The sequence below is a fragment of the Chiroxiphia lanceolata genome, chromosome 3 (genome assembly GCF_009829145.1).
Source record: "Chiroxiphia lanceolata isolate bChiLan1 chromosome 3, bChiLan1.pri, whole genome shotgun sequence".
Taxonomy (NCBI): Eukaryota; Metazoa; Chordata; class Aves; order Passeriformes; family Pipridae; genus Chiroxiphia; species Chiroxiphia lanceolata.
This window is the reverse complement of record NC_045639.1, coordinates 111,466,002-111,482,026: the sequence shown is the minus strand read 5'-3', so window position 1 is coordinate 111,482,026 and position 16,025 is coordinate 111,466,002. Positions and strand designations below refer to the sequence as shown.

At 42.5% G+C, this 16,025-nt stretch overlaps 1 protein-coding gene across 2 annotated transcripts in view; it reads right to left on the bottom strand.

Moving 5' to 3' along the window:
• Positions 1-8,037: 8,037 nt before the first annotated feature.
• Positions 8,038-16,025, bottom strand: part of CLIC5 (chloride intracellular channel 5) — a 76,428-nt gene continuing 68,440 nt past the window's right edge. For both annotated transcript variants that reach the window (XM_032682694.1, XM_032682695.1), the window contains exon 6: positions 8,038-15,882. In XM_032682694.1, the coding sequence (XP_032538585.1) occupies positions 15,715-15,882 (168 nt within the window). In that variant the 3' untranslated portion in view covers positions 8,038-15,714. The remainder of the gene's footprint in view (positions 15,883-16,025) is intronic.

The window sequence follows — 16,025 nt, the reverse complement described above, 5'->3', positions numbered from 1 at the left end:
ACCTGGGACAAGGACATTTTCCAGCAACTCAGCAGTTTGCTTAGCAAACCACCACCCATGGCATTAGTCACAGCCCCCAGGTGTTCTGTAGGTAAAACAAGTCTGATGTACTGGGCAGAGAAAGGAGGATTTGTGAAGGAGGATTTCTACACTGCCCAGCATTGGTGCCACCAAGGTCCCACTTGGCCATTGTGACTTGTGGCTACTGGGAGGTGCAATCAGCTTAATTCAGGTTGTGTCTCTCCCAAAAGCCAGATGGTAAAAGCACACTAAAATGTGACTTGTTGAATGGTGACTAACAGAGCAAACTGCCCCAGACAGCTGCTTTTCCCAAGTGTTCCCTTCCCAACAGGAAGCTGGAACTGATAAAGCTGTGATTGCCCCTTCCACTTCAAAGAGCATCACAGGGAGGGGTGCACAGAAAGCAGCCTCTGTCCTACCTGGTGGGCACAGGACTCTCATGCAAAGCAGATCTTTCAGTGGAACTATTGCAATGATGTGGAGAAAACTTTTTTTTTTTTAATTTTAATCAGCAAGTATCACAGATACTTTTAATACATGTAAATACCTTGGTCCCTCTCCATCTTCCCAGCCCTGGTCCTGCCTGGTCATAACTGTAGGAAGCTGGTGCAGAGGATGAAGCAGAGCCCCACGTTGCTCCTCCATGGCACAGATGAGCAGTCAGTGGTTTGCCTGCCAGAGGAGCCCCAGAATCAGGCTGGTCTCCTAGGAAACAATGGCATTGTTGCCACTGGAAAAGACATCCTGTTGGGCCATTTGTGTTTATCTGGTATTTCCATTCTCTGCTGATTAACCCAGCCAAGTGAGGTCTTCATGTGGTAATTACAGCACAGTTCATTTGTGTGTGTTTTACAATGGTGTTGATATAATCCCACTAGAGCACCCCAAGCATGTGCAAGGAGTTCCCACCAGAAATCCAAATAACGCCCCAGTGCTGCTGACAGCTTAATAACATGACAAAGTTCAGTCTCGCTGGATGTCAGGGACAGGAATGTGGTTCAAGCTCTGACCTGGAGCTTTCAAAATACTGTACAGTTGAGGCTGAGTGTTTGACAAATAACCTTTTCTTTGCCTGCTCGAATCCATCAGACGCTACCAGGTGCCATGGAGAGGCCACATGCCACTGTTAAAATGTTAAATTGAGTGGCACAGCCATCGAAAGCTCTGGGGAGGGACATTTATCTTTATTATTATTGTTATTAATAATGCAGATATTGCTGTGCATTGCATTCCAAGGTATTTTTGCAGCACTAAATCATCCAAACACCCATCGACGGCCCTGATAAATCACACAATAAACCAAAATTCAATACAGCTGTCAGCCCAGACCCCAAGCAAAATCTCAGTGAGCTTAATTATAAAGTTCAGGCAGGGACTGAGCCTGTTTGCAAGGGGATGAGCAGCAGCATGGCACTGCCATTCCAGGCACTCGGGAAAGGCTGCATCAGCCCTCTCCTTCTGCTTCACAGCATCTCAGTGCTGCCACAAGTAGCAGGATGGGGACAGCTGCTCATGACAACATTTCTCATTTCTCATGCTTTTTCCATGCTGCTTTTTTACTTCTCCTGATTTATTTTAAGCTTTCTCTCCCTTTCTATCATTTCTGCTCTTCCTTTTGTTCCTCTCTTTTCCTTCCATTTTTTCCTTCTCCCTCAACACTTTCCTTCTGTCTCACCATCCCTTTCTGCTCTTTCCCTCTCCTTCCCCTCCTGATCCCCCCATCAAAGCGAGGAAACCGTAACCCAAAGAACAAGAGTTGAACCTGTGCCAATGCAATGGGCCAAGAGGCTACATATGGAACCAGCAAATCACAGAGCCATGAAGGATGTTAGTGATTTAAAGTTATGTATATTGAAGTCTGGATCTTAAAATGAATCCATAACGGTAGAGGTAACTAATGGAGAGACTTAACTGACAGCAAGCAGAGTTTTTTCTTTAACATTGTTATATTCCCACAAACTCCTCTTTTCCTGTCCCCACCCTTCTGCTCCCCTTTCTGATTAGTTCAACATCCACGTTGACAACGAAAAGCCAAAGCTGCTTCTTTATGAATAAAGATTTTAGCCCATACACCATAAATATGAGTGCTAACTCCCGCTGGATGCAGAGCAAGGCATCCAATTGGCTCCAACAGCTGTGGGGCTCTCCCTGGGGAATCATGCCCATGGCAAGGGACAGTGAATGTTCCCAGCTGAGCAGGCACAGCAGCAGGACTCTCACTGCATTGTGATAAATAACCTCCCGAGGGCTCAGGCTTCAGCAGAGACGTGTTGCCAAAGCGAGCTGGTCCCCTTTGGCAGATCAAATACCAACTGCACTGATTTTCTGAGATCACTAAGGATACTCAGAATTAAAATGCTGTGCAGAGGGAAGGGTGTCACTCTATGTGTGTATGCACATGCATATAGAAATAGATGTACATATGTGCACAAAACATTATACAAGGAAAAACTACAGTAGTACATTACTACACGTGCAAACTCAAACACTCTAAAGATAGGAAAAATCAAATACTGCTCACCTCCCCCAAATTTGTTACTTTTTATATACTAGCATCATGGTGGCACTGGGACCTGAAACAACAGTTGAGGGGCAGGAACTTCTGAGCACTCTTGATTGCACTTGAAAGCAGTGAGGACACAACCCAAATACCTGCCTTTACTACTTAGTGTGTATGGCCAGTCTTCGCGAACGAAGATTTGGGAAGGGTCTTTACCCTTCGAGCCCGTGCAGTGGATTTTTTAGGTGAGACACAGTGTGCGCTGAGCTGAGCCCACCCTTTAATCCTAAGGTTCATCTGCCGGGGCCGAGCAAGCTTGGACAGTGGCAGTGAGGTCCTCAGGATGTAGGTTTGTTTAGAGTGACCTTCTCTTAGATGGATGGCCTTACAGGGCTGGCGAGCTCCATCTGCTCGGGGGACTCCTCTGACCGGGAACCGAACCCGGGCCGCGGCGGTGAAAGCGCCGCATCCTATGTATACACCATATACACCATACCTATATGTCTAGCCTGTGAGACCTCCTTTGGCTTAGGCCACCTAGTATCCTCCCAAACCAGCTTTTGGAATCATTTGGAAGCTCATTTGTCCAAGGAGGTTTGTCCAAGTGATTTGCAGGTAGCCATTCAGTTTAGGAGGGCAAACCAGTATGGACAGGAGCCATTTTGTGCCAATCTGTCCTAGAGACTGGGAGTCATCCCAGCATATTGAATTTATTTGTGCAGCAGCGCCCTGAAACTGCAGCACAGTGTGACATACTGAGAGAAATTATGTCTTAAATACGTGAAACCAAGCATTCAAAGTGAAAACTCACATCTGAAGTTTTCAGTCTTGGTTCCCACGCTGTGAAACATCATCCCATGCCCCTCAGGGACACATGAAGTGGTCTAATGAATGTTTGTGAAGCAGTTACAAACAACGCTGCTGCAGAAAGCACATGATACCACGACTATTTTAAAGACCTTCCTAGCAGGCTGAGAAACAAGGAATAAAGAAGGCCCAGCACCACACTATGCCAAGAAAACAAATTGTATCACCCATCCAGGGCGTTGAATGGGACAGGAGCTGCTCAGGATGTGGTATGTGAGCTGATGAAAACTGGTACCACAACCTACCCACACAAGGAGCTGAATGAGGATTACACAGGTGACCTGAACTCCAACAGGTTCTTCAAAGTCCTTCCCTTGGCACCAATAATGTTCTTTAACATTATTTTAACAAAGGGTTGGGAGAAGTGGAACTTCTTGCAATAACTTCTTTCTCATACTTCTCAATTAATATTCTTCCATCCAGCTTTTCCCAGAACCTGTGGCTTTCAAAGCAAGGGAACCAGAAAAAAATCCTCCCCTATTCTCTCTGCTCTGGAAATCAGGAGCACAAGGGTTACATGTGCACTAAAGAAAATACCCTTTCTTTTTGTTTTTGGCAATTTGGGATTTTCAAACTGCTGCACGTTCTTCCCCATGGCATTAAATTCCCCTTTGCATTCTGCAATGCTGATTTAGGCAGAAACTTAAACAGATTAAAGTCCCTGGGGTGTACACACAACACCCAAGAGAGAAGGGCTGCATTTCCCACTAGCTGCTGAACAACAGGGTGGGTTGGAGATTGGCCACCAGCCACTGGCATTGCCACACTGAGCTCTGGGATGCTGGAGGAGCCAGTTCCAGTCCTGCTGAGGAGTGACTAGACTGCGGGTTTTTCTTTTCCTCCAGGCTTCACCAGGGAAAGGCAAGATCCTGTCAGCGGTGGCTGAATATTGGCCAGATTATGGGGCATGTGGGTATAGCCTATATTTATTTTTTTTAAATATATATTTGTTTGATGTTTTGCAAGCATCTGCTTAAGATTTCTGTGCTTATCTAACAGGAGGAAAGAGCCCATTCTTCCCAAAGCCAATTCAGTGCTAGAAATGTCATAACACTGCTGGGCCCCTTCGTTTCATCCTTCGCCAGAGGGACTCCATAGTTCCTCTGCTACTTCTTGGAAAGCCAAGAAGCAAAGGCTGGCAATTAAAGGCATCTGCTGGGTTAATGAAAGGAAAGGCATGCACGAGATATGAAGGATGGATGACACCTGAAATGTCTAAACTCTTGCCTGGTGCAGACTGGACTGATTGCAGCGTGTCTAGCAGGACGTGTAGAGTGTTACATCAGGTATTGAGATAAAAAAGAAAAACCAAACTAAACCCTCCTTGACAAAGCTTCCTCCCACCCCATCCCTGAAGGAAGAGGTGCCAGCGGCTCCGTGGAGCCCGTAAAGGGCTCCATTTTTCACATGGCAAGCAAGGAGAGACAGCAGTACAAATCCCCGTCAGAGAGAGCGATTAGCTGGGTAGAAGAGATCCTTCAGAGACCAAATGACCAAAAAAATGACCAGAAGCAGCAAGATATGGCTGTGGAAAGGGGAGAGCTTTGGTTTGTTCAGAGCAAATGCATAAAGAATGATAAAATAAAGACAGGAAAAATGATAAGTGATCCAGGTTGTTACTCACCCCATTTTTCATCATTCAGGGCAGCAATCACAATCACTTAAGCACAGAAACCTCTTATTTTACACAGTGCCCAATGGATCTGATGCTCTTAGTTTCACTGCTGTAAAACATGACCTAGACCACTATCCAGAGAGCCTGAGACCAGTGTTAGGTTTTTTTTGTACAGTGAGAGGAGCCAGAGCTATAAGCAATGATTTTTAATGAAATAAACACTAAAAAACCACCACCAGTGTGGAACATTTTTTATGTGTGGTCAAAATCCAAGGCCGGGGGCTACCAGCAATCCTCTGTGAAGCTTTCAGTACTGACCGCTCTCAGAGATGCCCAGCAGGATGGAACAGTCTCATACCTGTGGTTGTGGCGAGGCAGGGGCATGATGGAGCTGTGCAAGGTGTGAGTTTCTATTAGAAAATGCACACCAGTGTAACCATTCAGCCAACAACAATGCTGGCCATGGTCACCTACACAGCTGAGTGACCAAACGGCAAAGCTGAACTTCCATTCAGGACTGGCTACAAAATGGGCAAAAAAGATATTTATTAATTCTTTGATAAGCCCAATAGCAAGTTTTTCAGATTCCCCGGTTTTCTTTCATCCTGCCACAATTGGAGAGAAAGGGAAAAAGAACACATTTGCTCTGAAGATGCACCTGGCTGCTTGCACATTGAGAGCTTGGCCCAAAAACAGTCAGCCAAGGCCCTGGATTTCTACAGTTCTTAACAAGTGAATAGGTATTTCAGCTAACAGGTATAACAGCTAGTTAAAACAGAAACATTAGTCTGGCACCACCTTGAGTTTGGAGAATTTGAAATAGATCCTCATTTTTATACCACATATAACATCAAAGAGATGTGGTACCAGAGTGACTCAATACTACAGAGATGTGGCCCATGGAGTACAATCTTGGGTGACCAGAAGAGAAGTCAATATGTAACCTTGGAGAAATCCTACTTGTTCCTCTCCAGCTGCAGCTGTTGGATGATGAACTCCTGTTGCTTTAGATGGAATGTAATTCCCTGTCATTTGCTAAGAGAGGGATTCCAAGCCTCTGTCTCTAATGCCTCTCTGGAAGTGGTTTGCTTTGCGGAAGATAAATTCAAAGTTTTGTGATGGAATTCAATTTACAATACTTCACATTTGTGTATCATAACATCAGAAAGGCCATCCTAGAACCAAGGCACCCAGCCCTCCCTCAGCCGTGTCTAACCTCTCATAGCAGAAGCAGTGAAAGAAATAAGACAAACAGAAACCTACTTCCTCATGGACCTTCTCTAAGCCTTGGTATTTGGGGACTTCTTGACCTGGAAATGGCTTCCAAAGCTTCTTGTTTAACAACATTAATAGATCTGTTCTTCAGGAAGTTAGTATGTCCATATTTGAACCCCATATTCATTTTGACCGGCACAGCATCCTCTGGTAAAGGGCTCCAAAGTTTAATCACACACTATGTAAAAAGACAATTCTTTCTGATTATTTTAAACTTGCTGCTTAATTATTTCATTAGGAACACATAACCTGTGATATAAGAAATAGTGAATAATCATTCTCCATTTCACCCCACCCATTATTTTATAGACATGTATTATAACCCCACCAGTTCTCATATCCCATTTTTAGATCACGAGTAGTTGTATTCAAGCTGTGACCACATATTTTTTCTTGCAGCCAAGGAAAAGTTGCCTGTTCAAAAAAAACCCAATAAACAAAATAAACAAAATTTCAGGAATAACCCAATGAGAAAATAAACCACTTTTATTCAAATTATCAGGTGTTAATCAGTCTTGGAATATAATTATAAACAGCTCCAATATAGGAAGGTGGATTTCTTCATTTAACAGATACTCAGTTCAAGGATACAAAAGAAATACTTATTTAATCTATTTAGAAGCTTAAAATGAAACAATGAGCAGATACTTTTTTTGAGTTTAAAAATTAAACTCTTTCTTCAATAATAAAATATACCACCTATTATACAAAAAGGACATTATTTTATTCACAGTTGACAGAGTACAGTAGCACAATCATAATATTAAAGGTGAACTGCAATGACTTTTTAATTATATTTTTCCTATTATTATAGATTATGAGGGCTAGAGCAGCACACAAAGACCCTAATCAGGCTCCTGTTGTGTAAGGAGCTTCACATGCAGAGAAGAAATATACAGTTCCTACCCCAAAAGGTTGGAATCTAATCTAAACCTGCCCACTAAGAGAGGATGTGCCTCAACTGAAAAACACAAGTCTGCAAAGGGATTTATCCTGGCTTTCTTTCTTATCTGCTGGAGACCCCTGGATACACAGTTACTTTTCACTGTCAGCCATTATAAAATGGTTGTTTACAAATAAATTACTTTTCTTTGAACCTTAGTAGGTCTGAGTTTAAAGGTAATTCCTGCTTTCTCCTTACAAGTTCCTGATCTTGCTTTTAGTCCAATAATTCAGGTGGTAGTCCTGAAGAGATTAGGCATTTCTGAGATTAATGACATTTTGGAGGAGAAAATTCAGTCATCAAATTGGGTGTTGGCCTTTTTAAATGAGCCAATTTTTCCCTGTATAATGCCCTGAACAGGTACTGTGTCTGTCTGATCTCCATGCCATTGTTAACAGCTCACACTTTGCTTTTGAATGTCAGTGCAGTTTTTAAGCAACTGTGGGTCAGTTGGGGCCATGCAGGTATCTGCACAGGTTGCTCACACACCGGATAGGAAACTTGTCGTACATCTCTCAGGACTTCCAGACCGGTTCCCGCTATCCTCTCTCAGTGGAAGGACAGTAGCATGTACAATGGGCTCCCCTTCCTCTCCTTCAACCTCAGACCCTCTCAAAGTAACGAGGATCATGCCCCAAATGAGTCAGGATCTGAAAGTGAGTGGGTTTGTGGGGGAAAAAAAAGCACTTCTGTTCACCCCTAAATCTCACTATGCAACTTGGTTTTGATCTTCAGGCTTCAGAACTGAAAACACTCAAATTACAAAAATAAATCTATTGATCGCTTCATCATAAATTTTCTAGGAAATACAGAGCAGGACTCTTCAATAAAAAAAAAAAGAGAAGGCGGCAACAAAGGGGGATTGCTGTCGTAGCTCCAAGGTTTGCACAGATGAGGATCCATTCTCTGAGCAGCTATTGGGAATTTGTTCACAACCTCTGAAAATACAGTCTCCTGCAGCACAAGCTGTCAGTTTTGCACTTGGAAAGAGGGCTGTGTTGGGGTTTGGGGTTTTTCACCCCAATTTCTTACAGTTAATAATGCCCAGTAATTTCCACCACTAAACAACACAATACACTCCTGGTTTGTTTGAAACCCAAGGTTTAGACACAGAGCGGCCTTGGAAATGAGAAGTGAGGAGGTCTGGCAGCTCAGTGCACTTAAGGGAACATTTTTAGGCCATTTAGTAGGAGTTTATTGCTCCAGCACAGGAGGCTTTGAGCACTCAAGCACGACAGGGTGTGCATTGTTGTGCCAGAACTGCCCGCCCTGGGTGTGTGTGGTGTGCGGCAAAGGGCCAGGGGCTGTGTTTAAACGCACCCGCACGAGAAATGCGATTTAGGCAGAACAAAGCACACTCCTGTTGTGCCTCCCCGTGATTATAAAATAGATCTGTGTCATTATAAATAGAAAATGACTGGTGACAAAGATGCTGCTTTGACTCACTGCTGAGGCCAAGCTCCTTCGCTGCGGCTCCTGATGTCAGACCAATTTAGCGGCTGCGCTGCAGGCGTGTCTGGTTTAGGGTTGGCCAGTCCACATCTCATGATGGCTTAATCTCATTTTATAACTGCGGGGGATTCACTGGGGTGCTTTGCAAGCAACACGCTCCTTCACCCAAGGACAGTCCTGGATGCCTTCCGAAATGTGCTGTGCCCACTACAAGGCTCAGATTGCTAAACAGCAAATTACTCTGTCCTCCAAGGGACTGTCAAACTTTCTGCATCTGTGAAGTTGAGATCCTGCTTCTACACAACTAAATGGTGTGGTTCTTGTTTATCCAAATGGGAACCAAATCAAAGACACAGAAATAATAGCGCTGTTTCAAGAGTGTAAGTTTTCCTCTTTATGCCACCCTCCATCCCAACAAACTTCACAGCACTATTGAATTAAATAATGCAGTAAAATTAACAGAAAATATATACTTATATATATAAAAATACAGTTTCTATGTGGAAAATAAGTAATTAAAAATAATATTTAAAAAAAATGGAAATTAGAACTGATTCTTAAGTCCCTACTGCAATAACTGGAGTATGCTGTTCATTTAGTCCTAAGCATGCTCCTTAAAACAAACTGAGATCTTTCTATTTCAACTATTTAATCAGAATCCCACTTCCATATATATTTTACCACAGTTTATTCCCAAAGCTGAGGATAACCTCTCATTTCCTGAAAACTCTTAAAAACTTTCTTAAAGAAAAAGTAGAGAAATCTGCTGTTTGCAAATTCTATTTACTTATTGCTTACTTCCAAACTAAAGTAGTTCATTTAATGAAGGAGAAAAAAAAAGAGCGAAAAAGACTGATGTGGTGCCTGTAGCCATTTCCCAAATTCTTCAGAGTTTATAGACCTAGGGAGACCGGGAAAGAGCAACTTCTCAGCAGTGCAGCAGAATAGGCTAAAATGACCCTGTGAAACCCAAGCGATTCTGGGAATTAAAGGATGTTCGCTCCTGTTATGGTTCTACACTGCAAACTGCTTTTAGGGCTCCCAGTAGTACCCATTAGCAATAGCCAAGCTTTTCTGTTTTAATTTAATTTAATTTAATTTCCACCAACAAATTCCACTCTGTGGTGAGAATTGACAGTATCATGTTGAGAGCCATTAAAGCGTATTTGGATTGTTTTTACTCCATGTATGTATATAAAAAAAAAAAAAATACCCCACCCTTTCTTTAGACAAGCCACTTCATAATAAGAGTGAGGCAGACACAATGGAGGCATCATTATGCTGTGGGATACCACCATAGGGAGTGTGGTTGGAGATACAGGGGAACATGCCTTGGCACTGCACTACCAGCCTGGTCCCAGCTCCACTCTGAACCTCCCCATGAGACCAGAACAGAGCCTGGCAGCACCAGTCGTGTTCCTCCAGTTACCACCTGGACAGAGCTGGTGGCCTTCTGCACTAGGGTCCTGTATATCGCTGCTGCTTCCTTTTCTCCTTGACTGCTTTCTGTTCTCTTAAGGACATCTTTGCAACTTGAAACATCTTCATGCTTATGTAGCCTTTGGCTTTGCTGGGAATTCCTATTGGGAATTCCCCCACCGGGAATTATGCCACAGGGTTTCAAAGGAAAGAGAATAATAATGCCCTTCATTAATATAGGCTTTTCTGTCATGACTTTTAGGCCTCTCTCCAGGCAAGCAGGCAAGCACATGTTTGACATTAAACACATGAGTAGTCTCTATTCACATGCTGCAAGCTAGAAATGCTCATTAGCGCTGGATCATGGCCCCAGCTGAGCTCTAACACACTCCAGCAAGGAAGCTGGGCTGGAGGAAAGGTAGCCCTGAAACCTTTCATCATGGTTGCACCAGCACTGGCGAAGTAGCTTTGGGTCCTCCAGAGGGTGATGGGTTGTTCCCTTGGCAGCAGAGATGCAACCTGTTGAGCTGTGACAATGTCATCATTCAGAGCTGCTTAGCTGATGAGCACAGCTCAAACACACCACATTCAAACCCATCCTCTGGAGTATTTTCAGTGTTAGCATCTCTCCAATGAATGCTGAAAGGGGAATGATTTGGGGCAACAGGGTTGTAAGATGATTGCTGTGGTCTATGAGAGCCTGCTGAGACCTGTGTGGAGAGTGCCTGAGGGGGGGTTACAGGGCTCTTCAGGCCTTTATGCCACATGTTAAAACATGGACTGATCAAGTTTTGGAAACCAGCACTGGATGGTGTCTCTGGGCTTTCCTGGGGGCGAGTGTTGCAATAAAGCAGCTCAATGCTCTCTGCTTTCCCTGCACATCAGCCAGAAGGGGAGAAAAGGGAACAGGCCCCCTCTTCGACGCTGAGCACTGACTGAGTCACAGTTCAGTGTCCAAACCAGCAGATCCCTCCTGACCAAGGAAATGGGAAGTTTTGTGACTCAGAGGGAACATGTCTACTATCTCAGAGAAATCCCTAGGCAAAGCCACCTTCATGGTGCCTTGTTCATGCCTGTGCTGAAATTCATAATCCAGACTAAACAGTCTATCACTCTTGGATAAAGTATCCCAGATGAAAAGACCCATTTTTAAAAATGCTTTTAATACTGTTTTCTCCAGAAAAAAAATAAATTACTACCTCCTTCAACATCTCAACAAGTATAAACCTCACAGCTTTCCTGCCGCCTCTGGAATTACCAGGTCATTGCAGACATCAAAATTAATGAAGAGATGAAAGATTCAGAAAAAGGCAAAATCTTACTGGAAAAATATTTCTTAATATCAAAAGCAATCCCTGAATAATGAATATATCTAGAAGAGTAATAAACAAATGCAAAATTCCTGATGCTTGAAAGAATACACATGAAGTAAGACACAAGACTTTGGGGATATTTTTTTCTTTAAAACACCAATTCATTTAAAAAAAACACAATGCTTCCATGTGCTTCTGGCTTTACAGGAGTGTGACTTCCACTGGCTAAATTTTTGCAATACTTTAAACTCAGCTAATTAGCCAAATTCAGTCGATGCAGAAAGGGGGTTTCATCCCACCAGATGGAAGGGTTACACTAAAATACAGTTCCCTGTGCGCCCGTCCTTGAGCACTCTGATATTTAGCACTGAGGAAATGGTTGTGGCTAAATTGGAGCTGAATTTGAGCAGGGACAAGAGAGGAGGGTTAAAACAAGGTAGCCAGGGGTTAAAACAAAATAAATAAATATTCAAAAAAATGCTACATGTGTTTCAGCTGAACTTTCTTGTAAGAAAAACAACTTTGTCTAATTTCTTTGTGATATAGACTGTCATTCCCTCCTGGGCAGTGGCTTTTCAGCTGGTGCAAACAGAGGAGTAACCTGTAGCTCTGTATTGCACACTAGACCTGATAAAGCAATATCATTGTGTGATTTCTATTGGAAAAAAAAATGTTTCTCTGAAGCCCTCATTTAAATAGACTTGAAACAGATACTCTCTAGTCCCACCTGTACAGCAAAATGACCTCTTGGCAATTCAAACAGTCTAACAGAGAATAAGAGCAACTAATCTATGGGATCCTCCAGCACTCCCATACCACTGCTAATAGAAGAAAAATCAATATTAGTTTCAATATGAATGGAGTGTTGGATTGACTGAGCAGGGAGCTTTGAAATAAATATCTAAGAAATGTTTAGATGAAATGGACATCTTCACAGACATTTGGTCTGCATTTTTGAAATGTAGATGATTAAATCCACATTGTTGGCTTCTTCCCCCTCTGCACTATGTCTTTCTTTACATCTTGCAAAAAATTTATGAACAAAGTTATTATAAATCTGCAATGTCTGTCTTGTCACTTAGATTCTTTTCAGAAATGCTGCCTTGCCAATGTAGATATACAATCCTGTATGATTAATATTTATTACTTATAATTCTAAATACAATGGAAGGTCACAAAAAATACCCTGCCTAAAGGAGTCTGGAGCCCTTTAAAATCTCATTGGTGATGGGTCCTGAGTCTTGAGAACTGAGCTCAAAATCTTAGCAAAACACTTTTTTGTGTAGGATTTCCAGTATTTCCTGCTTCTGACTACAAAAGCCAAAAAGCACAAAGGTGAGCGAAAGTTACAGATCTGAAAACATGAACTTGGATTTCAAACTCAAACAAAGGTCAGGGAATGCCTGAACCTGTCCATAATCTTGTATCAGCCTATAATAGAGTTATGAGTAAAATACAAATTAGGATGCAGAGTTAGACTTGAATTCTGGCAGAACAGGCATGGGAGCTGAAAATTGCTCCATTTTCCTCTTATTCTTTCTCATACCCATAGTTACATCTTATCTAGATATTTAGGGGATACTGTTAGGAAAATGAAGATATTTAAAGATTTTTTTTGTTATTAATTAGAAGGAAGGTAGCTTGGGGATTTTTAGATTTTATAACGAAATCTTTAAAAGTTTTTAAGAACATGCAAATCATCTTAGTGCTCATTGCACTTACAGCTCATTTTCTTTGTGGTATAAGCCCAACCATTTTAAACATAATTTTTCAAAAACAGATGCAATTTGAGGTCCCTAAGAGCAACTGATTGTGATTTGGCCCTTATCTATGAAAACTACAGAAAGACATATAAGAATGTTTCAGAACCACAAGATTCAGCACACTGGTGAATACTGAGACATGGAAATCAGGGCAGACCCTGGTTTGCTTACCCTGCCTGAGATCTGCTGCATGTTTGGACAGTCTTCTTTTAGGAGCTAAATATAATAAGCAGAGAGAAAGAATCTGCATCCGCCTCTGTATCTTTTATTCAAAGATTCACTGCAACTGTGATTAAGCAAAGCGACTGACTGAAGTACAAACCTGAGAAAAATGTAGTTTCTGTTGATCAATATGCTTCAAATCATACTGGAAGTAAAAAAGTCCCTGTGACCATTGGTCAGATGGAAGACTTTTCACTAGGAACAAATTGGCAGAGCTTTGCTAATAACACTTTTCTAAACCGACCGAGCCATCTTGACCTGCGCGGTGAGTGAAAACAAAACCAGAAAGACAGACAGAAAGGACTGACTCAATCAAGATAAATAAATAAATAAATAAATGCCGGAATAAAAGGGAAAAAAAAAGAAAATAATATCACAAATAATAATTCCAACCTCATGAAGAAATGTTTTTAACAAGCCACATGTGCTTGTGCAGACACTTCTAATCTCATTAGATTTTTCTGGCTGCTATTAGTGTTCTCTGAGCCAGCTGATTTCTGAGCAATATTTTAAAGAGTGCGAGCCTTTGCCCTCCTGTCTAGCCACTGATAAAACAGCCCGTTCTAGGAGAAGACTTGAGAGTTCATGGATTTTTCTTACAAGGTTTTGAAAGTTCAGAACAAATTGACCATTGCATGAGAAACAATAGTCAACCACAAACTATCTTCACAGTTAATGAGTAACATTCTACTCCCAGCTGGGTTAGTGTGAAAAGTGGAATAATCCCACCAAAGCAACAGGATGGTTTCAGATTGTCATCAGCATCACACGGCAGAGGCTGGCACTTGATGCTGTCTCCACTCCTCCAGCTTTCTGGCTGCAAACAAGCCTGCTGTGAGGTTCCTGTTGGTCACAGCTCACCAGCTCAGGGTTCCCCTCAAATCTGTGCAGCTCTAGCAGCTCTGATCAGAAGGGGAGCCACATCAGGTTAGAGCTCAGTTTTGTTTTATCTTTTAAAACAGCAATAAATCCCCCTAAACTGAAAAATCATGAGCTACGTGCACTGCTATACATATTGGGGCACATGAGTTTCAAGTAAAAGAGCTGTCAATCTGAATTTGCTAAAGGAACGTGCAAATAATCACTAGTATAAAGCAGATGTGCCAGGAAGGAACTACAGATAGAACAAAATAATTACTGTTAGAAAAAAATTCCTAATTCAGAATCATGGAACCTGGTAAACCCTGGATGAACGGGATTGAGGCATGTTGCACGGATTTCTGCTGGCATACTTGCTGAATTTCTGGCTGGAAACGTGCCTCTCACTGTTTCAGCCTGCCCTCTTTGAGGCTCTCAGAGCAAACTTCTCCTGGGGTGAGATGATGAGCACTTGAAAGTGACCCATCTGGAGCCCAATGCGAAGAAAGCGCTTCCCCCTGCCTGGAATTCGTGTGCAGCGACAGCTTTCTACTGCTGATCCAAGTTTCCCAAGATAGCAATTATAAAGGAACTGGCAGCCATACAGTCAAGATGACAATATCCTACATGGTTTGGTTAGCTGTGCCAATTCCCTCTGTGGGTGCTGGAGTCAATCTGCTGCCCCCATTATTGCTGTGTCTGTCTGTCTCTACCAACCAGCTGATCCACTGGGCATTTTGGCACGAGCCCTGCTCTTCCAAGGGCTGCCTGCTCAATTGTTCATTCACTCTCTTTTGCTTTAAACATTTGGATCCAACAACACCATGCAAATTTTATGCAGAGTAGCATCTGCAAGTCTGACATATTCGCTCTGGCTTCCCCCTCTTCCACCAAGTTAAAAATAAATACCCTATAAACTCTTGGGCCTGCTGAGACAGAATGTGCATTCAGAGAGTTTATTTAAATATAACTGCTAAGAGTATTTCTGCTTTAGGGTCAAACTCCTATTTTTCCCCCCCCCTCTCTCTTGTATTTTGTTCATGCCTCGGGATTTCAACAGCACTGGGGGGAAAAGCGTCCTTGAAATAACCTACAGAAGAACAAGTTCTATGTGTTCCTAACTCTCTTATCTGAATATTCAGCTAATATCTTATTTTTAAAACTGTAAAGACTACAGGTGGTGATATACCCCCCACATGAAACAAGAAAGTTGTAAAGACTCATTTCCAATACTGATTGCAAATAATACTAGTCGAGCCAGATCTTAGGTTAGACTTTAAAGGGTCTCCACCCACCCCACCAGAGCTGCCTTTTCTCCAGGGAGAAGCAGATTTGTCCCTGACCAATACACTTGGAACAGGTGAAGTCATAGGGATGCCAACCAGACAGCATAACAATAAAGTATATCTTAAGGCAACAAGGAGAAGAGTCTGTAAAAGGGGATACTGAGCCACCACTGAGGTCAGTTAGGACTTGCTGAGCCGCTTGGCCACGTCTGCATAGGCTTGCTCGATTTCCTTGTCTGCTGCACAGGTGTTGGTGAACTCGTCCCTGGCATAGGCGTTCTTCAGGTACCGCCACAGCCCCGTCATCTCCGTCGGGAACTCAAAGTTGCGGTATTTCTTTGCAACAATCTAAAACAAAAGGGAGAATAAACCATCTTGCTCGTGATATATTTCTCCAGATTCCTCCCTAGAGAGCTTCTTACTCTTTCCTGTCATAGAATTAACTGCAAATTAGAGAAACGCTTGGTGACTTACAAAAGCCTGAAAAACGA